Below are 25,252 nucleotides of genomic sequence, written 5' to 3' on the forward strand. Positions count from 1 at the left end.
TTTATTTGTTTTTTTTTTGTTTTGTTTTTTTGTTAGTGGGTTTTGATACCATATTATCGTGGGAGGACTCATTGGATCGGAAATTAAAAGTTCTAATGCCCTTTTTAAGTGAACAAAAAAAATGGAGGGCGACTAGGCCCCCTCCCACGCTCATTTTTTTCCCAAAGTCACCTGATCAAAATTTTGAAATAGCCACTTTGTTCAGCATGGTTGCAAATAGGATAAATATGTCCTTTAGGATGGCTTAGTCCCCCGAAGTCCCCGGGGGGAGGGCTTAAAGTTATGAACTTTGCCCAATGTTAACATATAGTATTGGTTATTAGGAAGTATAAAGACGTTTTCAGGGGGGATTTTTTCTGGTAATAGGGGGGTGGGTGGGTTGGGGGTTATGTGGGAGGATCTTTCCATGAAGGAAGTTTTCATGGGGGAAGAGACATTCCTATGAAGGGGCGCCAGATTTCCCAGCATTATTTAAAAAAAAGATCAGAAATTAAATATAAAAAGCAAGTTTTCCAACTGAAAATAAGGAGTAACATCAAAACTTAAAACGAACAGAAAATATTACGTGTATGATTGGGTTCACCCCCTAGTCAGTACCTCGCTGTTTAAGCCAAAGATTTTTTAGTACTTTCAGGGAGCTGCTTGTTCTAAAGTAAAATTAGCATGCAAATTTTGTTTTAATTATTCATGTACGGTGAGCCAAAATCAAAACCTGCATCAACTCAAAAACGTTCAAAAATTAAATAAAAAAAAGCAGTTTTTTTTAACTGAAAGTAAGGAACGATGTTGAAACTTAAAACGAACAGAAATTATTCCGTATATGAAAGGGGCTGTCCCCTCCTCAACGCCTCGCTCTTTACGCTAAAGTTTGACTTTCTCACAACTCTTATTTTTTTTTTAAACTATAAAAAACTTTAGCGTAAATAGTGAGGGGTTGAGGAGGGGACAGCCCCTTTCATATATGGAATAATTTCTGTTCGTTTTAAATTTTAACGTCGCTCCTTACTTTCAGTTAAAAAAAACCTGTTTTTTTTTATTTAATTCATTAATAAAACGAATCAATGAAAACTAACTCACAATTTGAGTAAAGCCAAACAAGTATGAGTAATTGATTTATCATAGGTGACCAATACATGCCCACAACTAGCAGTAAACTGATTCTAATTTCTAACGGTAGCCTAGACGAAGCTTAAGGTGAAGCCCCTATGCGTAATATTATTGGATCCCCAGCATCCGTGCGTGCGCAGATGTGCCTCAATTAGAACTTGGAATTAGGCAGGTGGGAGTCTGGCCATAGAACAGATGCATTTTCTACCTCCGCAAACTTCATCTCTTGATAGCACGAGTTACGGATGGGGATTAAAACTTTAATTAGCTTTATTGACAACATTGTCACTACCTATTTCTTTCTTTCTTTCAATGACAGGTATTGTCTGAAAGAGGTTCTGTCATTTTTTTTATGTAGGGGGCTATAATGGGGGTGTGTGTAAAAAGTTGTAATTGCTGGTTCTTTAAAATTAACCAAGCCGACCTTCAATTAAAGGGCACACATCAACAGGGATTGAAAACTTAATAAAAAAGATAAAAAGGGAATTTTTTACCTCCTGTCAGCATGAGCTACAGATGTGGATTCAAACTTTAGTTAACTTTAGTCATGGCATTATCACCATCTTTGTTCTTTCTTTCTTTTGATAGCGGGCTACTGTTTGAAAGTGGCCCAGTCACGTTTTTTTCCGAAGGGTTTAATACTGGAGGGGGATAGGGTGTGTGAAAAATTATTCTTATTAGTTTCTCTGAAATTAACGCTGCTAGCATTCAACACCATTAAAAGGCATACGTCAACAAGGGTAAAAATTAAACAAAAAAGACAGACGAAAAAATTGTAACATATGGATATAAACTTAATTTTTGTATTTGTTTTTGCTACTTTCTCCATTTTGTCTACAAGATTTACAGCTAAACTATTAAGGCTAGAGGGGTAAATTTTTGCAGATTAATTTTGGAACTACTAGAATAAATACAAGTCATTCAAATTCGAAGAAAAAAGTATAAATAGGATATTTGATGCCATAGTAACACATGTGTGAGAGTTGAAGCCGTGAGCTGTTGAGTGTGGCCAAGGAAGCAAGCCGAAAGAGGCAACAAAAACCTAGTGCGGCCAGCTGTATATTACCAAAATACCTTAAGTATTAACTATTTCATTTGTGATCCAAGATAGCAAGTGGTAGAAACAGATATGTGCTGCCAGGGTATGTCCAATAATTTTCCTTTCTATGCTGAACAACCTGTCAAATCTCTCACTTTGATCGGACAAAGTTAGGAAAAATGGGCGTGGGAGAGGGTCTAGTTGCCCTCCAATCTTTTTGATCACTTAAAAAAGGCACTAGAACTTTTAATTTCCGTTCGAATGAGCCCTTTCCCAATATTCGAGGACGATCGGGTTGATACAATCCCCCTGGGAAGGCAAAAAAAAGAAACAACAAACAAATAAACACGCATCCGTGATTTTTCTCTTGGCAAAAAAAAATCCCCATTTTGCAGATACAGGCTTGAAACCCCTACAGTAAGGTTCTCTGATATGTTGAATTTGACGGTGGGATTCTCATGAAAGTTTGTTGACTTTTAGGGGGTTGTTTCACCCCTTTTTTGAAAATCATGCAAATATTCTCAGGCTAGTTGCCTTTTATGGGTAACACTAAGCTTAATAGATCTTATATATCTTGAATCAGCCTAATAAACAAATTGTTTAATATATCTATTGATGTCAAAACTCCGTTTTTTAGACTTCCGGGTACAATTGAGCCGTGTCGTTTCTTAGTTACAGTTTGATACACGATCAAGATGGAATTCTGAAAATCTACATTTCTTTGACTTTTCGCTCTTTGACTTTTAGAAGGTGTTTTCGTCCTTATTCAAAAATCAGGCAGGATTTTTCTCAGGCTCGTGTCGTTTGATAGGTAACACTAGACTTAATAAATCTTATATATTTGGAATCAGCATAATAAACCAATTCTTTTGATACATCTACTAGCATCACAATTCAGTCTTTTAGAGTTTTGGTCAATATTGAGTTGCGTCACTCTTTACTTACAGCTCGTTATTACGAACTGTTTGATCCATTTCTTCAAATTATTGTTCTTTGCACTTACTCTTACATTAGAGCATTTACTATTGAAATATTGGAGAAAGATAGAAATTGGCACCTTTAATTGGCATCTTAAAAGAAGTATCAAAATTTCGTGATTCCGGGTTGAGTTTCCAGTCTTTCTGCTTTTCTTTCTGTCATTACCTCGGGGTAACGACACAGCTGATGCTGGTGGCATTAGCTTTGCTCCTCCTTTTCCATCTTTTTTTCCTTTTCCTCCTTTTCCATCCTTTTCCGGCATTAGCTTTGCTCCTCCATTTATTCTTTGCTCCTCCTTTTCCTTTGAGAAACAATTGTTTTCTCTTTTTACCAAATGTTTGATATTATGTTCATGACAAATATGAGGGCAATATGTGTAAACAAAAAAATTATTTTTGCCCCTTTACTCCCGGCAATTAAATCTTTTAGGGGAGCTTAATTGAATTTACCATTTTGTAATTTATAATGTAATGAAAAACTTTATTTTAATCATTAGGAAATGAGGTTAGTAGTTGATTTGGTATTAAATCAGGAATTAGGCAGGGTTGCATTCTATCTCAATTATATGGACTTTATCTCCATTTATATGGACTACTTTGATGGGCTTTGTCCTAAGAAGCCCATCAAAGACAATGAGAGAGCACAGAATCAAATGGGGAAGTAAAATTTTCCTCGACTTAGACTATGCTGATGATTTAAGCATCCTAGATGAAAAATGTTAGTAAAATGAATGACTTTTAAGAGGTTTTGCCGGTTGAAGGTGCAGGAATAGTTTAAAAAATTAACTTTAACAAGATTAAGTTGTTAAAACTGGGAATAAGTGAAGATGAAGGGGTGATTTTGGGTAATGAAAAGATCCATCAAGAAGACAGCTTCACTTACCCAGGTAGTATTATTAGTAGATAGTGAAGATGTTAAAAGAAGAATATCCAAGGCCCAGAGTTTTTTTTTCACAGTTGAAAAAAAATTGGAAGAATAGGAAGATATGTCTGCGAACCAAGATTAGAATATTGGAAACGATGGTTATAAGAGTGGTCAAATATGGTTCTAAAGCGTGGGTGCTCCAAAAAATGGAGGAGGACCTGCTAGATATTTTTCCAGAGAAAGTGCCTACGAATTGTTAGGGGTATCCGACTGACTGACCGTATCTCAAATAGTAATCTTACAAAAAATGTGGTTAAACTACCTTTTTAGGGCTACAATAAGAAGATGGTTGAGAATCCTAGGACAGGTTTCTCCGGATGGAAGATGATAGATTGTCCAAAATAGTCCTTGTCGATCAGCCGTCTAGGGCCAAACGAAAAACCTGTCATCCCCGACTGGGGTAGGAGGATGATATGAGGAAAGATTTAAGAGAAATAGGAAGTTCTCGGGAGGGTGTAAGGAGGGAGGCTTTGAATAGTTGGGGATGGAGGGGGAGCATTCGTAGCTGTGTTGGCCTCAGGTGACTTGGTGCTGCAGTGAGTTGTTAGTAGTAGTAATAGTAGTAGTAGTAAAAGGGAAAAATTGAAAAAATGCTATTTAATGATTAACTGATCCTGCCAAGAAGAATTAATTTTTATCACGTAGTTTTTTTTCTAGTCCGTCCTAACGTGTTGGCAATTGGTGCATCCTACTGATAGCTATCGCGTCCAATAATTTATCATGCACATTTTTAAAAGAATAACATTTTATAAATGTCCCATTGAACTTTCCTATTCGAGCAGTACACAAATCGAATCTACCTTTTCTTCCTTTCAAATTTAAGCCAATTTGTGGCACGAAATGAATTTGCAATTTGGCTCATAAAATACCGCTAGTTTGACTCTTCACAGAATAGTTGAAATTATTTCCAATGAGATCTTATAAAATTATCTCACAATAAAAGTTAAATTAACAACGTAACTACAATCATAACTGTATAGGTATATTTTTTATTAATTTTTATTAATCATTTTTATATATGCAACCACTTAGGTGCACTAATTTATTTATTATTAAAACAACAATAAAAAGCCTCTTTTTACGACAAACAGTCACAGTGAAAAATCCAACATAAATCTGTAGCAGCTCTTTTGCTAATCTAACTGAAACCTACACGTAATGGCGCCAGCCTACTGGTAACCTTTTAACCTTGGATGGCTAGAACCCTTGTTTATACCGCGACCCTAGTGATGGAAAATCTTACCATTTTTGAAAACAAGCTTATTCTTATTTCTAACGGGGATCAGTGTGTGAGCCCGTTATCCCCGTAATGGAAGCTGGAGATGAAATACCAATGCAATTCTAAACACGCGAGACAGTATTTCCAATATTGATCAATTACAATGCTGGAATGAAGTCTGTCATGGCTATTTTGGATACTGACGCTCAATACGGAAGTGAGGGATTTGTCATTCTGAACTAAATATAGATAATGATTCGCTTATAGCTTTTGAACACACAAAAATGGAAAGACGGTACTGTTTTGCTTAATGGTACACGCCGCTATAGACTCTATCAAGGAAACTAGTCAAACGGGAGAGACGGTTATAATCGTTTATGAAACAAACTTGGGCTATATATTTGCACATAAGAGGGATGGGGGGAGGGGGGTAAAGCATAGCATATATTAAATACGGAGCCTAACCTAACCTAGGTACCTTCCCCCCTAAACCCCAAAAAACAATAGTTTAAATATTGTAAATTCAAGGAGAAACCACGCTTTGCGATCAATAGCAATTACCAGCTTTACGGGTCTCCACGCTAAATTGCTATAGAGTCTATTACGGTGTGTACCATTAAGCAAAACAGTACCGGAAAGACTAAAACAGAGATCCGTCTCAGTTTCCTTTAAGAAGGAGCATTAGTAAAAAAAAAGAAAAAAAAAAGAAAAAAAAAATTTGGGAGGTAAAGGCAACAGAGAGAGTCGTCAACATTACAGGTTTAAATTGACGTCTAGGAACTTTTCTGTTAATTGACTACTGCCGCTTTTTTGACTTGTCACTCCGTTAACTGATTAGCATTAAAATTCTAATTCTGTAAATAGTTTATTCAATTAGTAAAATAGATAATAAACATCAAATTATTAATGAACACATAAAAAAAAAATACCTGAAAGCCTTTAGTTTAAAAGGTTAAAATAAAAACTTAATGAAAAATTAACAAAATATATTGACTACAACACAAAAATATACGGCAAATGTTCATTGCAGTCAAACAGTTCGTGGTAACGAACTGTAAGTAAGGAGCGACCCGGCTCAATGGTAACCGAAACTCTAGAAAACGGGTTTTTGATACCAATTAAATAAAAAAAACAAGTTTTTTAAACTGAAAGTAAGGAGCGACATTAAAACTTAAAACGAACAGAAATTATTCCGTATATGGAAGGGGATTTCCCCTCCTCAACGCCTCGCTCTTTACGCTAAAGTTTTTTATTGCTTTAAAAAATAAAGTTTTGAGACAGAGTAAAACTTTAGCGTAAAGAGCGAGGCGTTGAGGAGTGGAAATCCCCTTCCATATACGGAATAATTTCTGTTCGTTTTAAGTTTTAATGTCGCTCCTTACTTTCAGTTTAAAAAACTTGTTTTTTTATTTAATTTTTGAACGTTTTTGAATAAATGCAGGTTTTGATCTTGGCTCACCATACATGAATAATTAAACCAAAATTTTCATATTAATTTACTTTTATTTAGTTAAATGTCTTTCTCGAAACCTGTTTAATTTTATTTACGAACGTTTTTATTAGTAATAAATATACGTAACTTACGAAATAACTTACGTAACGAACTTCTATATTCATATATTTTTAATATGTATATTAGGGGGTCGCCCCCTATTCAATACCTTGCTCTTTAAGCTAAAGTTCGAATTTCGTTCCAATTCTTTAAAAATGACCGCTTAATCAAAAAGGCCGTTTGTTAGAATAAATAGCTCTTATGAAAGTACTAAAAAACTTTGGCTTAAAGAATGAGGTATTGACTTGGGGGAGAACCCCCTCATATACGTAATAATTTCTGTTCATTTTAAGTTCTAATGTTGCTTCTTACTTTCAGTTGAAAAAACTTGTTTTTTTAAATTTAATTTCTGATCGTATTTTAAATAATGCTTGGAAATCCGGCGCCCCCCTTCATAGAATTGGCCCTTACCCCAAAGAAACATCCGCCACGGAAAGCTTTTCCCGAGTAACCCCCTCTTTCAGCCCCCCCCCCCCTACCTGAAAAAAAATCTTCCTGAAATGTCTGTATACTTCCCAATAACCAATACAATATGTAAGCAATGGGCAAAATTCATAACTTGCAGCCCTTCCCCTGGGAACTGTGGGGGATTAAGTCATCTTAAAAGACATATTTATTAGATTTTCGACTATGCTGAACAAAATGGCTATCTTAAAATTTTGATTGGGTGACTTTGAGAAAAAAATGAGCGTGGGAGGGGGCCTCGTTGCCCTCCATTTCTTTTGGTCACTTAAAAAGGGCACTAGAACTTTTAATTTCCGTTCCAATGAGCCCTCCTACAATGTTCTAGGACCACTGGGTCAATACGATCACCCCTGGTAAAAAAAAACAAAAAAAAACAAATAAACACGCACCCGTGATCTTTCTTCTGGCAAAAAATGCAAAATTCCACATTTTTGTAGATAGGAGCTTGAAACCTCTACAGTAGGGTTCTCTGATACACTGAATATGATGGTGTGATTTTCATTAAGTTTCTATAGCTTTTAGGGGGTCTTTCCCCCTTTTTTCGAAAATCAGCCAAATTTTCTCAGGCGCGTCACTTTTGATGGATTAAATTAAACTCGATAAAAGCTATATTTCAGAAATCTTATTTGAAATATTATTCTTTTGCTGTATCTATTAGTATAAAAATTCCGTTTTTTTAGAGATTCGCTTACCACTGAGTTGGGTTGCTCCTTACTAACAGTTCGTTAAAAGGGACTGTTAGATAGATACATCAAAAGAATCAGACTTCAATGCTAATTTCAAATATATAACTTTCATCAAGTTTAGTCCTACCCATGGGTTGTTGCACCTTAAAAAGTGGTGGAATTACAAGTCTGGTACTAGGGATAGCAATACTTTTGGCTGAAAGCATTGGAGGTTTTGTCGGATTTCCAGCACTGTTTAAAAATGAGGTTAGAAAGGTAAGGACACATCACATTTAACATTAGGCCTTCAACTTGAATGATACTTGCTACTATAAATTTTAACATAATATTGTGATTGAAATCTATAAAACAATGACTTTATACAGTTTTACTTGAAATTAATTAAAAAAGGTCGAAAGACTAATTTTTAAAAAAGTTAAAGAACTATCAAACAGTTCGTGGTAACGAACTGTAAGTAAAGAGTGGTCCAGCTCAATGGTAACCGAAACTCTAAAAAACAGAATTTTGATGTCAATAGATACATCAAAAGAATCAGATTTTAATGTGATTTCAAATATATAGGTTTCATCAAGTTTAGTCCTACCCATCAAAAGTTACTGAGAAAAACTGGGTGATTTTCGAAAAAAGGGGGAAAGACCCCCTAAAAGTTATAGAACCTTGATGAAAATCCCACCATCATATTCAGCGTATCAGAGAACCCTACTGTAGAGGTCTCAAGCTCATATTTACAAAAATGTGGAATTTTGCATTTTTTGCCACAATAACAACCACGGATGCGTTTTTTTTTGTTGTTTTTTTTTTTTTTTTTTTTTTCAGGGGTGATTGTATCGACCCAGTGGTCCTAGAATATCGTGGGAGGACTCATTGGATCGGAAATTAAAAGTTCTAGTGCGCTTTTTAAGTGACCAAAAAAATGGAGGGCAACAAGGCCCCCTCCCACGCTCATTTTTTTACCAAAGTCACCTGATCAAAATTTTGAGATAGCCATTTTGTTCAGCATGGTTGGAAATATGATAAACATGTCCTTTAGGATGACTTAGTCCCCCAAAGTCCCCGGGGGGAGGGCTGAAAGTTATGAACTTTGCCCAATGTTAACATATAGTAGCCTATTGGTTATTAGGAAATATACAGACGTTTTCAGGGGGGGTTTTCTGGTAGTAGGGGGTGGGTGGGTTGGGGGCTATGTGGGAGGATCTTTCCATGAAGGAAGTTTTCATGGGGGAAGGGACATTGCTATGAAGGGGCGCCGGATTTCCCAGCATTATTAAAAAAAAAAATCAGAAATTAAATATAAAAAAAAACAAGTTTTCCAACTGAAAATAAGGAGTAACATCAAAACTTAAAACGAACAGAAAATATTACGTGTATGATTGGGTTTACCCCCTAGTCAGTACCTCGCTCTTTAAGCCAAAGATTTTTTAGTACTTTCATAAGAGTTATTTATTCTAATTAACGGCCTTTGTGATTAAGGGGTCATTTTTAAAGAATTGGAACAAAATTCAAGCTTTAGCTTAAAGAGCGAGGAAGTTACTAGTAGGCGAGTACCCTAATAAACTTATTAAAAATATATGAATATAGAAGTTCGTTACGTACGTTAATTCGTAAGTTACGTATATTTATTACTAATAAAAACGTTCGTAAATAAAATTAAACAAGTTTCGAGAAAGCCATTTAACCAAATAAAAGTAAAATTAATATGCAAATTTTGTTAATTATTCATGTACGGTGAGCCAAAATCAAAATATGCATTAATTCAAGAACGTTCAAAAATTAAATAAAAAAAAACAAGTTTTTTTTAACTGAAAGTAAGGAACCGCGTTATTACTTAAAACGAACAGAAAGTATTCCGTAAATGAAAGGGGCTGTCCCCTCCTCAACGCCACGCTCTTTAAGCTAATGTTTGACTTTCTCACAACTCTTTTTTTTTTTAAACAATAAAAAACTTTAGCGTAAAGAGCGAGGCGTTGAGCAGGGGACAGCCCCTTTCATATACGGAATAATTTCTGTTCGTTTTAAGTTTTAACGTCGTTCCTTACTTTCAGTTAAAAAAACTTGTTTTTTTTATTTAATTAACTAGTCAGGACGAAAGCGGCTACTATGGACTGGGACTAGCCATCAGGTGCGAGGAACAGTTTCAGTTAAGCGAGAAGTAAACGTGTACAAGGTATCACTAAGCGAAAAAAGAAATTCCACGGATACAGGGAAAAATAAGGTGCAGGATGAAATAAAAGGGGAATACTTTTTGTTCTAGTGAATAAACGGAAAATCAAAAAATTATTGATAGTCGATCAACGGTTATATCACTGTTCCAACGTCTATACCGTTTCGATCAAAATCAAATTATGAAATAGTTCCTATAGCTAAAATCGAATAGCTGGGAAAAGAGGGGAAGGGGTATAAATTATATATTTTTTCGGAAGAGAAGCTTCGGATTGCTACCCCTTAGGCTACGACACTTTACAACTTTCCTTATAAGGTCTTACAATTCCAGTGTAATCCCACTATCTATGGTATTTTCCCATGTTTTTACCTTTGCTCAAAATAAACTCAAGTTTACGTGCCTAGTCCAAATCTCTCCCATAATTTACAACCCTTGCACAAAACTATATAACTAAATAAAACTATAAAGCTGTATCTGCGCATTCTTATTATAATCAAAAAATTTTAATCAAAGTTTTAGCCCTTCTTTGGGGGGGCGAACGTAGTTTTGAGGGGGCCAAAACTGAAAGATAATCCTGGTTTAAAGTTCATTTTAAGGAAATTCCTCTGTATGGAATATTTTTTTACAATTTTCAATCAAACTAGTCCCTTGTCAAAGGGAGTTAATCTGAAGTTTAAAAATGTTTATCTTTATTGCAAATCTTCTGCAATAAATAAAAACTTTTAATGCCAAGATTGACGCTAAAGAAAAATAACATGTTCTTAAAATATTCCCAAATATTTTATGTTTTGTAAAAAACAAAATATTTCTAAACCTAAGTTGAAACTATTGACTCTGAGGATGAAAGATGAAATTTATCCTTGTAATCTTAAGTCCTAATCATAAGCATGGGCGTACTTAGATTCTTGTCTAGGGGAGGGGGCAGCCGATTCTGTGATGAAGGGCGGGGGGAGGAAGCTGAAGTTAAATTATCAGTTTACAAAACCTTACATTACCTGCAAGCTATATAAGACCTATAAAATCTTTATTAATAAGTAATGACCAAAAATCATCAATAAGCTTCAGCATTAATCTTCTTAGATTAGAGTTAAATCTTTCCAAGACATTATGGATAACTCTTCTTGTTTGATTTTTATTATGTCATTTCGGCTGTTTATTTCCAACTTTTTCAACCATCTACCTTTTATCAACAGCTCTTTTAGCCATCTACCTTTTTTCAACTGCTTTTTCAAACTTCTGCTTTTTCAAATATCTTTTTTTTTCAGCCATATCTAGTGTAAATTTGAAGTTCTAGGGGGGTGGCAGCAGCCCCCCTGTCCCTCCCCCTCCGTACGCCCATGAGCATAAGCCTCAAGTTAATCTTTGTAAATTGACAAACATGGTATCGAAATTGTATTTCTCGTTTTTATATTCGGTATTTTAACTTGTCAAATGTTTACACAATGTATAAATCTAAATGGCTTATTTTTGAAATATGTTATAATAAACAAAAACTTAGAGTTGTAATTACGCTTAATGTAATCTGTATGAGAATTTAGAATTTACTTACAATTGTCAATTAAATCTATAAAAAAGAAAATCCTTCATAAATCCTGTTGATACAGCCCTAAACAGATCTTTATTTTTTAACATACTGCCCAAACTTTTTTTTCTCTCTTTCTCCTTTTAGCATACGTAGCCTACTTCTTTGAATAGCTGCTTACGAAGGGATATAATTTGAATATGCAGACTTTGTTTTGTTTCTAGTTGTAGTTTAAAAACAAAATATTCCAAAAAAAAGATTTTCAAATTTTTTGGGTATGAAATCAAAATCATATTATTGTTCTCGGTGTTTTGGTGGTGTAGCAGCTTCCTTTTAATGAGTTGGTCATACTGGTGCCTTGGCGGCATTTTTTTTATATGTAGCAACAGCTAAACTCTTCATTTCAAAAGAGAACTTTCATAAAATGTAATTACCGCTAGACCATTACACGAACAATACACCTTATTCACACATCACCTCTTATCACCCCCAAGAGAGAGACAGAAGGCTAAGCACGTGCAGGGAAGAATAAAGTGGGGTATCTTCTATACGGCCCATGTGAATAATTAAAAACAGTAAATGGACCCCCTGATGTTCTAGTGGATAAAAAAGGGATTGGACTACGCCAACCCCTATGAATCTCCTAGGAGATGAAATGCTGGAGATGTTAAAAGTGGTATAAAAGATATAAAAGGATAGATAATTTTGGTTTAAATCAAAGAAGAAGTTTCTAGGCTGGAATATTTTCCATGTGGATAATTGATAGCTCTTTAAAAGAACAAAACGGACCTGTTCAAATATTATGATGCCGAAACATCCTATTGTATGTTTAAAAAAACATAACCCCTTCCCCCTGAATTAATCTATTGCCAACTACAAAGAATATTTAAAGAAACAATAAATTTGTGTTCTGACAAAATACAGTAAAATCAGCCCCATCCCCTTAAGAAACATCTCTAGCAATGCCCATGGCAGTTGGCTAAATCTATTGAGCTATTGGTATCTAAAGTCAAATGCACCGCTGTTCTCTAGACTTTTGCGAGCCGAGAAGTCAGGGGCGTCGTTTGGGGGTGGCAAGGGGGGCATTTTCCCCCTCAATAGTATGGAGAAAAAATATTATACACCATCATGCCCTTTGACTATCCAGATATGGACCCCTCTTGCCCCCCCCGCCCAATAAAAATGCTGGAGAATCGCCCATGCCGAGAACAAAATTCCTGTCCTTTTATTTGTGCATTAATTTTTTTTTATTTTCTGGCTTTCTTTATGTTCTTAAAGTCTTGGTTGGCTAAAGCTTACTTGAGACAAAGCTTACATTTAATGGTTACTTGTTGGTTTGCCCAACAAGCGAAGCCAAAAGCAAAAAAACTTTCAGAATCCTCGATTGCTTCATCTTCGACCAATTTATCGGCCGAGTTTCAGTAAAGTCAGATCTATCCGAGATTTCTAAAGATCAGATAAGGAGCCAAAAATGCTAAACTGAAAAAAATGTGGATAAAAAATTGCTCGATAAAAATTTATTAGCGGCTTCTTCGAGAAAATCTATTCTCCAAAGTTAATCTACCAAACCAATTTAAGAGCCTCCCTCTTGTTTTGTTCATCCAACCCAGTATTACGTTTGGTTTAAAGTTCTGACAGGCATATACCGCTTCTAATTTCCGTTTTATTGAACTTAATAATATTTACTTGCTGAAACTCTGTGTATATTTTTGAGTCTCCTCATTTTATTTTTGTATAAATATTATTGCTTCAGGATCATGATATTATGCAGTTTTATTGTGTATGAAACATTTATGTAAGTATTTTTTAGGTACACGGTTTCACCCTTCTACTTCTTATAGAATATATTTGTTGTTTTTGTTGTTTTGTTGGTTTTTCTGTTTCTGTTTCTTTTGTTAGCAACACACCCTCGCAAGGGACGCTTTTGGTGTGCTACCGATTGACTTTGTCCCTGCTTTTTTTATAATAAATTATTATTACAACCACTAGGCTACTATTATTTCCCGAATAGCAAACAGAAAGTATGTTGACAACATTTTTGATCTACTCTAACTTCGAAATAATTTGACATACCTAAAATAAACCCCTTCTCGATAGGAATGGAAGAGACTTCTGCAGAATGGTAGAAAAACAAAGTATCCCAATTTAAGGACTTGAGGGAGAAACTTCAAACTGGGCTAAGGTGGTGATTTGGTCTTGTGTCTAGCTACAAGGCTGAAATATAACCTGTCCCAGACAAGCCAAAAATTTTTTTTTTTTTTTTTTTTAAGATTTGTTATTCTCTTGCCCACCCCAATCCGATCTAACCTAAGTTGGACTTCTGGAATTTCAAAAATGAGCTGGTTAGCGACTTTCAAATTTCAGCATTTGCTAAAACCAATTCGATTATCTTATAAAATTATAAACCGTTCATCGTATTTAAAACCGTTAGAAACGTGCGTAATGAACTGCAACTGGACATTGGAGATGCATATGCCTTAGCATTACCAAACAATTAACCTCGTGGGATCTAAGTTTAGTTCCCATCAGTCAGAAGGATTTCTTCCACCTGTCATATTACATGACATAATATCTCTTTCCCAGCAGATACAAAAGATTCATAAACAAGCAAATAGATCAGAGCTGGATTAAGCTATGTTTACACCAAACTCAATAAATGAACTTCACTTCCGTCTTTTCAAAATTTTCTGAATAGAAGTGTGCATGTGTCAGAAGCAGATCTTTATTCAATTTTGCTGCCCAGGTCCTAAATGTTTACTTAAATCAACTAAGATAAATAATTGCATTTTCCCTTTTGGACCTGAGGAGGGTTTTCTTAAACAGCATGAATGATTCCCAGTGGGAAAAAGTAGGAAATGAAAGGGATCTTCATCTAAAGCTTATGCCAGATACGTTATGCAAACAAATTTGTTTTCTTTTATGAAAATGAAACCCTGTGAAAAACTTAATTGGTGTATACCCAATCATAACTTAAAGAAAGAGCTTTTAAAAGGGGCAAATACAATTGAAAAACTTCATTTTAAAGCAAAGCAACAGATTCAAATCCCGTTTATCCTAAAACTAGAAGCATATGCTGGGGGAGCTTCAGGTTTACATTCTCCCGAAAATGTAGAAATTTGTTTGCTTCTCAAAGCAATGTGTCTCCCCCCTCAAAACCCTCCCTGAAATGTTTACCTACATATATAGCTGCATAGAATATAACAAGGTGCAGTGGGACGTAGCTGTGTAGACTTTGTCTAACTCATTTGAACTGATGATATTAAGCTTAAAGGCTGAAACTGAAGATATTTTTTCGAGCTTGGAGTTGCTATGAGTTACTTAATAATATGCCAAGATATATATCAATTATTCTACCGCTTAATATCGCTTGTTCTTAGGACATATCAGCCTTATTGACGGTTATCTTTAAGTCTCAAAATATAATAAAGACTTATCTAATTATGATGTGGTTCAATACCGTTCTCTAGGGCTATAATGAAAGAATGGTTGAGGTGGCACGGTGATCGGATGAAGAATGACAGATTGCCGAAGATTGTTCTTTTCGGCCAACCGTCTAGGAATAACCGAAAAGCAGGTCGTCCTCGTCTTCGGTGGGAGGACGTCATAAAGAAAGATTTAAAGGAAATGGGAACTTCGTGAGAGGGTGTAAAAAGGGACGCTTTGAATATATTGGGATGGAGGAGGAGCGTGCGTGGCTGTGTTGGCCTCAGGCGGCTTGGTGCTGCAGTGAGTTGTTAGTAGTAGTAGTAATGATAATGATTCTTCCTAAAATTAGGAAGGTGACAGTGTTAAAGCAGGATACTGAACGTTTGACCGACCCATTTGATTAGTTCTTCAAATTGATCATGGTGGAATTCATAGGGAATAATGTATAATACTCAATATATGTAATTTGTGTATTAGTTTTACAGGTTTTTTCTTTAAAGTATCAAGGATAGTGAAAATGGAATCCAATTGTTTTATTTGGTTAAGCGGAAAATTACTCAACCATATATATCTTAAAAATGAGGAAATATTGGGAAATTAATGGAGAAGATCTCCATTGTTTGGCAGTTTTGTGCACTAATTTTTTAAAAAAGAAACCTGGTAGATAAATCAGCAAAAATGCATACTCTTTTATTTTGATATCCTTGGCTTAGGTAAGTGCTGTTTAAGAGTTAAAAGGGAAAAAGTTGTAATCCTACCTGGGGAGCATGTTCAACAGGTATCCCTAGCTTCTTCAAGTCACTACCAAATTCTTTAACTCCAGCGTAGTCACCGGCAATCGCAGATACAGCAAATTGTTGCAGTCTGGAAGTGAGTCTCTCTGCTTTCGTCACTTGACCAGGTCTTACTCCTGGCCTTTCTTTATAAAATATATACTGCACTTTAACAGTAAAAATCTTACCAAATTGATCAAATTGCTGAGCGCCTGTAACACAAAATCTTTCTTTTATATTTTTTAATGATAAAGCACCTAATATATTCAAGAATCTTTGATGCAGGTCATACTTCCAGCTTTTTAAAAACTTGACTTGATGGAAAATATTTTAGTTATAGTTTGATTATATTACTATTTGAACAACTTACAAAAGTTTAATCATTAAAATTAGATCTACTTAATTGTAAATAAACTTTTCTGGTTATATTAGACTAGTCCAGGCTAGTTTAGAATGTCAAAGAGACAAAACTGTTGAGCTTAGTCAAAAAAAAATGTCAAAGGATCCTAGAAAACAGCAAGGCAAGGGCGGATCCAGGATTTTTTTCGGGGGGGGGGGGAGTTTACTAATTTTTGACTCAGTTTTAGACTAATTTTACGGATTTTTACCTAGGTTTTACTAATTTTCGACTTATTTTCGACTCGGTCAAAAATTTTTTTTGGGGGGGGGGGTCAAACCGGGTTCCCCCCCCCCCCTGGATACGGCCTTGCAGCAAGGTACAAAAATACATTATCAAAGTATAGTTTTGACCGAAACTTATCATTTTGACCAAGTGAAAAACCGACCTGAAATCTTTAGAACCAAACTAAAATCTTGCCTTCCAGCACATATACGGGTACTTGGTGGACTCAAAACAATGCTAATCTACTTTGTGATTTAAAATAAAGCGAACAATATTAAACAAATGCGAAGTCCCTATTTTTTACATCATAATATAACAGTACGAGTCTTATTAATGATAAAAAGTAATAAAACACATAGAAATAAAAAAAAAGCACATTGTAACGCAAGTTAAAGGATACCAGTAAGTTTGAGCGACCCATTCAATTGCGCTATTCCTATTTCAGACCAGTTCAGCGCAGTAAATTTTTTTCTGATTATATTCCAAGGAACCAGAACACTAAGGCTAAACCATTTTCAAAAAGATGCTTCAAAGGGCGTTTGCCGTAGATAATGTAAAACCAACATCAGTTTTCTAAACTTCTTATTTCGAAAATCTAAACATAATAGCATTTGCTATATAGCAAGAAGAAAAAATGTACACGAGAACAGCTAAAGCAAGGAAGTAAAATAATTTATTTTGTCTAAAATAAAAAATAGCTCAAGTCATTGATAAACACACTGATACTTTGAGAAAGCTTTTGGCTTTTATGCTTAAAAGGTTTATGTCCTAAATTCTCGTGTGCACTGCCAACATACAATGTTCCCTACAAAGTATTCTGTACACACCACTGTTCAGGTTTTTAGGTTTTTTTTTAGTATTTAGCAGAGATCCTGCAATTAGTAGAATTTTATATCCTGATTTTCTGTTATATCTTTTAACTCTTTCTTTAATTTTTGGGAACAACCAGGGAAGATATTCAAATTTGTTTTTCCTTTCCGTCCTTAGTTCTTTTACAGTTCCTGGATTGCTTAGTTTTTTCTTCCTCCTTTCCACGGTTAATCATTAAAAAAAAGAATCATTTTTTTTAATTTGTTTCGTTAATTTCAGTAAGAAACAAGAACCAAATGTTAGAGACGGGGACTGACGCAGAGGGCGGGGGTATCGAGTTCAGGTCCCAAGAAATCCTAAATACTTCTGAGGTTATGGGCACTTCTTATTCAAATTATCAAATTATTTTTTTTATATAACTGCCCCCCCCCTCAAAAAAAGAAACACCTGCTTGTATGGTCGGATATAAATGTTAAATCGTTTTTATTGTATTTTGTTCATTCTTCTTCCACAATTCTTGGATCTTTTGATTCTTTTTCTTCAATAGTTTTATCAGAAATGAAAGAAGAATGAAAATAAAAAACATTTATCTTTTCACAAGATCAGCCTAGGTAAAGTCAAGATATTTTTGGGTAATTGGGCGCAATAAGTATTCCTATTAGAAATCAGTTTATCTGGAAAAATACTTTGGTGTATCTAAGAAACTTGCCTGTGTTTACCTATAAATATGTAATCCTCGAGATGACGAAAAAATGTAATGAAATATTAAGAGGTAAAAACAAAATTGCTGATTTTTGTTTGTTTGTGTTTTATAGAGCTGCTGATGACTGGTGAACAAAAAAGGACAAAGAAATGCTCCCGTCAAATGACATCTTATGGTATGATCATATATAGATCATATTATAATATGATACGGTATATTGAAAGCTGGTGTATAAAGCTGGTATGCGGGTGGTAAATACAAGATACTAAAATGCTCAAACTACATGACATGCTATTATACAGGGAAGAAAAATAAGAAGCCTTGGCTGGGAGAGGGTTATAACACCCTCCCAAAATGTGTTTCTGGCAGAAATGAAAAAAACTTATTTATGTCGGAATGAATCACGAAATCTATTGGAATTGATTTCTATCTTCCTTTTTTACGAAAAGCCGGATAGGATTCCACCTATTTAAGTTAATTTCGATTCGTCTTACAGTTACAAATTCGCTCTTTACTGAAATTAAAAAAAAAGTTTTCGTACTCAAAATCCTCAATAATTATGATTTGACATATATACCGAGCTAACTAGAGCTGTTTAAGGCACGGTAAAAAAAAAACAAGTCACTGAAATGCTCAAACCTTTCCCTCTAGTTTTAGTTAGAGAAATGCTCTACCCTTCGTAATACTAACAACCATAAACAACTCATGGCGGCACCAAGCTATATCAGCCTTTTGACGGTTATCTTTAAGTCTCAAAATATAATAAAGACTCATCTAATTATGGTGTGGTTCAATACCGCTCTCTAGGGCTATATGTGGTTCAATACCGCTGGCTAGGGCAGCGGAGCTGTGTACGCTCCATCCTCATCCTGATCTGCTCAGCTCTTCAATGTTCACCCCATCCCATGGAGTTCCAATTTCTTTTGAATCATTTTTCAAAAACAAGCTTTTTTCAAAAGTTCATTATTCATCCGCAAACCCTGGCCTAGCCATCTTAATCGTTCTTTTATTGTAGCCCTAAACAGTGGGATCAAATCACATTCTTCGCAGATTATTCTATGATAAACGGTCAGTCAAACGTATCCTTAAGATTATTGTTAGATAGTTTCTCTGAAAATATTAGTAATGCATTCATTATGTAGGTAATAAGAAATAATCAACATTATCTCGGGGAGGGGTAAACTCTGTCCAAAAGTGAGTGTCTGGTCAAAGGACAAAAGAGAGGAGAACTTACTTATGTCAGAGACGGAATAACAAGGTTGAAGCGGAAGCTCTTGGAACGGCTCTTTATCTTCTTTGTTTGTAAACAGCTGGATAACTGGGATATTGTTTTGCATCAGAAATTTGACGAACACCTTTTTCCAGAACCTGAAAAATGTTGTTCTCACTTCTCTCTCATTCTAAAAATAGTGGACTACAGGAGGTTTTAAACATATGCATGGCCGGAGGCGGTGATTATGTACGACCTTTGGTCAATAAAAATCTGTAAAATAATTTAAAAACTTTGTATGGACCATAACAAAATTGCGGCAAGAAATTAAAAAGGCGTTACGTGGCATTTCTATTTATGAATCAGCATAGTTAATGATATGCACTCGATCGACACTGTTTCCTTATTCAGTTTTCAAGAAATAAGCAGTTTCATTTTTTCCTAACTAATTTTTGTCTCGTTTTCTAAAATCCTGGAATAGTAAGAATTTTGAGATTTTAACCTGAAAACTGTCCTTTTTCTGTTTCGAAGTCCAGATATACCTTACACCTTCTTTGTAGAAACAATTGTTCATCAAATCATCAAAACCATCCATAAATTCAAAACGCATGTTTGAGTTTTTTTGCTCTACTATAAAACTTATAAATTTTAACTAATTTTCATTATTGCTATGGGTGAATTTGTAAAGTCGAGGATAAGCCCAGAGATAAAGCACCAATAGTGCTACGCCCTTGGTGTCCACGTAGGGCACGGTGTCGTGAGTTAGGGCTTGCCTGTCTCTTTTTTCTTTCCCTTTACAAAAGAGCCTTCCTTGGTCGTGTAAAGGTGTCAACCACCGAGTTTCCTCCATTTCAAGAACCTTACCCACAAGCTTCCAACTGATTTGGGCAGGGAATACTAGTCCCTCGAAACAGAGGGGAGAGTCACCCACCACTCGCCAGCCATCAGCAGCAAGCATAACTAGTTCCTCAGAACTGGTACCCGTAGGAAAACTTGTTACTCCCATCTCGGATTGCTTCTCTAGGATCCTCAATTTGCACGTCATGTGTCCAGGAGTATTTACCCCCCCCCCTCCTGCATAATCATAGTAGTCATTACTGACTTCAATCCATCCAATCTTTGCAATATATACATATATATATATATATATATATATATATATATATATATATATATATATATATATATATATATATATATATATATATATATATATATATATATATATATATATATATATAATATTGACAAACATAATTGAAATTAATAAACATAATTTTTGCACAGTGTAAATGGTTTTTACCATAATGCCGCCTTTTTAATCTTATTCATGGACCTGTGTGGTTTAACGCATTCTGAAAATACTGTCGAAGCTATCTGTAAATATTTAAAACAGGTCTTTAGTCATTCCTTACTAATTTGCCCATGTCAATACCCAGGGCAGTTTAGAATTGCTGGAGTTTTAGGGCTTTTGAAAAATAGTAATACTTATCACCAAAGTGTCCGGCAGCCTATTCCCAATTTACAGCTATTATAAAACTCTAATACTGAGCTGAAATTAGAAGTTATGAGTTCCATCAGATTTTTATGAAAACAAGCAAAAACGTCTCTTTGGATTGTACCCATAATGGCACCGCTCTTCAATTTTTCGTTTTCTAGAAATTCATGAATTTTGTTTCCAATTGTGACTGAATTGTGAACCGATGAGTTTCGATTTATGATTGGTTTTTCAAAAAAAAGTAACTGCAACTAACTCTATCGACCTGCAGCCAATTCAAATAATTCTTTTTTTGATAAGCCAAGGAATTAAGTTTTTTTTTTAATAAGCCAAGGGGCTTCGGGTTGAGCATTAGGCCGATTTTATTATACTTTGGATACCATAGATTATTCGTAGCTACTATTTTTTTTTCTATTCCGACCTTCGAGGATACGAGGTACTGCTTAAAGTCTTATCTTTTTAACTGTTATGGAAACTTAAAAAAGTTTCATCAGCTAGTATGAATAGTTCTCATGGATCTAGTCAGGCAAAGATGCAAGAGGGGGGCTTTGGTACATAGTTCTGGGTACATTTTATTTATTTTCGCTTGAAACAGTAAAATTATGAGTCTAAACATTTTGAAAGGTGATTGGCCAATAAGACACTCGCATATACCAACTGGCAAGATGTTTTGGTGTTATACTGACTTTCAGAAAAGTAATCAGAAAAGTAATACTTACTGTTAAATTATGTACTAACTAATGATGAATTGCTGTGAATATTAATTGATAAAAAAAAACTATATCAAACAGTTCGTGGTAACGAACTGTAAGTGAGAAGCGATTTGGCTCAATAGTACTCAAAGAAATAGAGTTTTGATAACAATAGATACATCAAAAGAATCGAATTTTGATGCTTGTTCAAAATATGCAAGATTCGTCAAATTTTTGAACCTGAGAATATTTGCTCCAATTTTTGAAAAAAGTGGAGAAACGCCCCCAAAACATCAGGTGATCTTAATGAAAGTTACAACATCAGATTCAGCATGTCAAAGGGCCCTGCGTTAAGATTTCAGGCTTCTGCGTACAAAACAGTGGAATTTTGAATTTTTTTTTTGCCGGAAGAAAGATAACGGATGCGTGTTTATTTGTATTTTTTCTGGGTTTTTTTTTTCCAGGCGTGATCATATCGAACCAGTGATCGTAGAAGATCTAGATAGGGCTCATTTGATCGGAGATCAAAATTTCTAGTGCCCTTTCTAAGTAATCAAAAATATGGGAGGGCGGCTAGCACCACCCCCACACTCATTTTTTCCCCAAGGTCACCCGATCAAAATTTTGAGATAGCCATTTTTTCAGCATAGTTGAAAGATCTAATAACTGTGTTTTTGAGGATTCATGACCCCCCACAGTGTCCAAGGGAAGGGCTGAAAGGTATGGACTTTGCCCATTGTCAACGTATAGTACTGGTTATTGGGAAGTATACAGCCGTTTTTTAGGGGGATTTTTCTGGTGAAGGGAGGTGGTTACATGGGAGGATTTTTCCATGCAGGAATTTTTTGTGGGGGAAAGGAATTATCCATGGAGGGAGAGCCGGATTGTCCAGCATCATTTAAAAAACGATCAGAAATGAAATAATAAAAAAAAATCAACTGAAAGTAAGGAGCAAACTTAAAAGGAACAGAAATGACTAACTATATGAGGGGGGGGGGAATGGTTTCACTTTTCTCAATACCTCACTCTTTACGCTGAAGTTTCTTTTAGAACTTTTAAAAGAGCTTATTATTTTAATTAAACGGCCTTTGTGATTCAGGAGTCACTCTTAAATAACTGGAACAGAAAGTCAAATTTTAGCGTAAAGATCGATGGAATGAGGAGAGCACATCCCCACCCTCATATACGTAATAATTTCTGTTCGTTTTAAGTTTTAATTTTACTCTTTATTTTAAGTTGAAAAAACTTGTTTTTATTTATTTAATCTGTATATAGGTACCTTTGAGAAGTTATTTTCTTCTTAGCAGGTTGTCTAAGCTGCATTTCCCATATCTTTCCCTCGTAGCTGGTCCTTGGAAAGTTTTCAAGTGGCTGTGAAACATCTTCATCAAAAAGTGGAGTTGGTGGAGTTTCTTGCGAGTCTGTCCTTTCGGGTCTCTTATAAGCCCCCATGTGAGCTGCCACGAAACCAACATGTGGGTCAGGTGATTTGGCAGCAAAAACTGGATCTAAAAATGGGTTCGTTGACACTGGCACAGATTCTGCGGGCTTTGGTGGTGGAGCTAAGGCAGGTGGCACCGTAAACGGTGTCTTTTCTAGCTGTGATCTAAAAAAAATATGTATTTCTTAGTCAAGAGACAATTGTATCGCATAAAAAAGGCTTGAACCAGCATTGATCATGTCAAACCTTTCGCAATGGTAGCAGTAGTAGAAGTAATAGCAAAAATCGCAATAGTATTAGTAGCCCTGAAAGTTTTAGCTTAATACCCCAAGGTGTTGCTGGGACATTCCTTAAATAACCCACATCTACATAGTTTGTTTGGATTTTTTTACAATCCCCTAAAAATGCCCTGTAAGCTTCAACTTAATACTCCAGGTTCACCTTAATGCTCCTAGCCTCAGTAGTAGTAGTATTATTAGTAGCAGCAGTAGTAGTAGTACTAGTAGTAGTAGTAGTAGTATTAGAAGAAATAGTAGCAGTATCAGCAGTAGAGGCATTAATAACAAAAATTGTAGTAGCAGTAGAAGTAGTAATAGTAGAGGTAGTAGTAACAGTAGTAGTAGTAGCAGTAGTAGTAGTAGTAATAGAAGTATAAGTAGCAGTAGTAGTAGTAATAGTAGTATTAGTAGTAGTAGTAGTAGTAGTGATAGTTGTCGTAGAAGTAGTAGTAGTAGTAGTAGTAGTAGTAGTAGTAGTGGTAGTAGTAGTAGTTGTAGCAGTAGTAGTAGCAGCAGTAGTAGTAGTAGTAGTAGTAGTAATACTAATAGCAGTAGTAGTTGCATAGACATACTATATTTTCGTAAATTGACCATCCCCCTAATCACTCCCTGAAAGTTTCAACTTGATACTCCATTCCCGAGATATACCCTTTTGACATCGTGCGTGGATATGGATCATTTTGATTTAATTCAAAACTCCCCTCAGCATTCCTTGAGAGCTTCATCTTAATGTCTTTAGTATTTTGGGACACCAAGGATCAAACATGCACCCTTTTCCCAGAAACCAAACACTATAAGTAAACAACAAGAGAATTGCATAACTTACCAGCCCTTGTCCTAATGGGTTTGGGGAGGATATTATCCCCAGAATCGTAGCTATTGGACCTTTCATGTATGCTGAACAAAATATTTAAAAATTAATTTTTTAAGGGGAATCAGGGGCTTCAGGGGGAGGGCTCCAATCAATATTGACTCTTAAAAAGGCTTCTACAACAACTCTGTCCATGCGAAGTGCCCGGCGAAAAAAAACAACAGACCAGACTGTTCGTGGTAACGAACTGTAAGTAAGGAGCGACCCACCTCAATAGTAACCGAAACTCTAAAAAACGGAATTTTGATATCAATAAACATATCAAAAGAATCAAATTGTTATGCTGATTTCGAATATATAAGTTTAATTAGGTTTAGTCTTACTTATCAAAGGTTACGACCCTTAGAAAATTTGCTGGATTTTCAAAACCTGGGGAAACATCCCCTAAAAGTCATAGGACATTAATGTAAAACCCACCATCAAATTCAACGTATCAGCGAACTTTACTATAGAGGTTTCAGGCTCCTATCTTCAAAAATGTGGAATTTGTATTTTTTGCCAGAAAAAAGTTCACGGATAGGCCTACGTATTTTTTTCAGGGGTGATTGTATCGACCAAGTGACCCTAGAATATCGGGAGGGGCCTCATTCAAACGGAAATCAAAAGTTCTAGTGATCTTTCTAAGTGATCAAAAAGACGGGAGGGCAACTAGGCAAATCCCCCTCCCACGGCCCTTTTTTCTCAAAATCGCCTGATCAGAACTTTGCGATAGCTAATTTGTTCAGCAGAGTTGAAAGGTCGAATAACTATGCCTTTGGAGATATCTTGACCCCCCAAAGCTCTAGGAGAAAGGTCTTTAAGTTACACAATTTGACCATTGTTTACGTATAGTAAAAATGCATGTATTTTTTTAGTGTGGGGGTGGGATTTTTCGCTGCTGGGATTTTCCATGAGTGTAATTTACTACGGGGAGGAAAGTTTCCAGGAGGTAAATTTTCCAAGGGCAATTTTACACACGGGGAATTTGCCAGAATTTCTATACAAAATTCTTCTTATGTCTTGCTTTCTCTTTGCCAACTCAATTTTACGCGTGTTGATGTTAATGATAATTGTTCGGTGTAAATTTTCACCAGGATTCAATTTTCTAGAGAATAAATTTGTGGGGTGGAGGGATTTTTCCATGGAGATGTAGCCATATTTCCTGGCATTATTTAAAAAACGATAAAAAATTAAAAAAAAACAATTTTTTCAATTGAAATAAGGGGCAACATTAAAACTTATAACGAACAGAAATTATTACGTATATGAGGGGGTTGCTTCCTCCTCAATACATCG

General features: G+C 35.3%; 1 protein-coding gene across 1 annotated transcript in view; it reads right to left on the minus strand.

Moving 5' to 3' along the window:
• Window positions 1–25,252, minus strand: part of stnB (stoned B) — a 73,620-nt gene that overhangs the window by 19,082 nt on the left and 29,286 nt on the right. The window contains exons 3-5 of the mRNA XM_089092193.1: window positions 22,667–22,993; window positions 19,222–19,355; window positions 15,838–16,064 (exon numbers count right to left, since the gene is read on the minus strand). Coding sequence (XP_088948319.1) covers window positions 15,838–16,064; window positions 19,222–19,355; window positions 22,667–22,993 — 688 coding nt within the window. The remainder of the gene's footprint in view (window positions 1–15,837; window positions 16,065–19,221; window positions 19,356–22,666; window positions 22,994–25,252) is intronic.

This window comes from Artemia sp. Qi Xiang Cuo, chromosome 7 (genome assembly GCF_049724085.1).
Source record: "Artemia sp. Qi Xiang Cuo chromosome 7, ASM4972408v1, whole genome shotgun sequence".
In the NCBI taxonomy this organism is placed as follows: Eukaryota; Metazoa; Arthropoda; class Branchiopoda; order Anostraca; family Artemiidae; genus Artemia; species Artemia sp. Qi Xiang Cuo.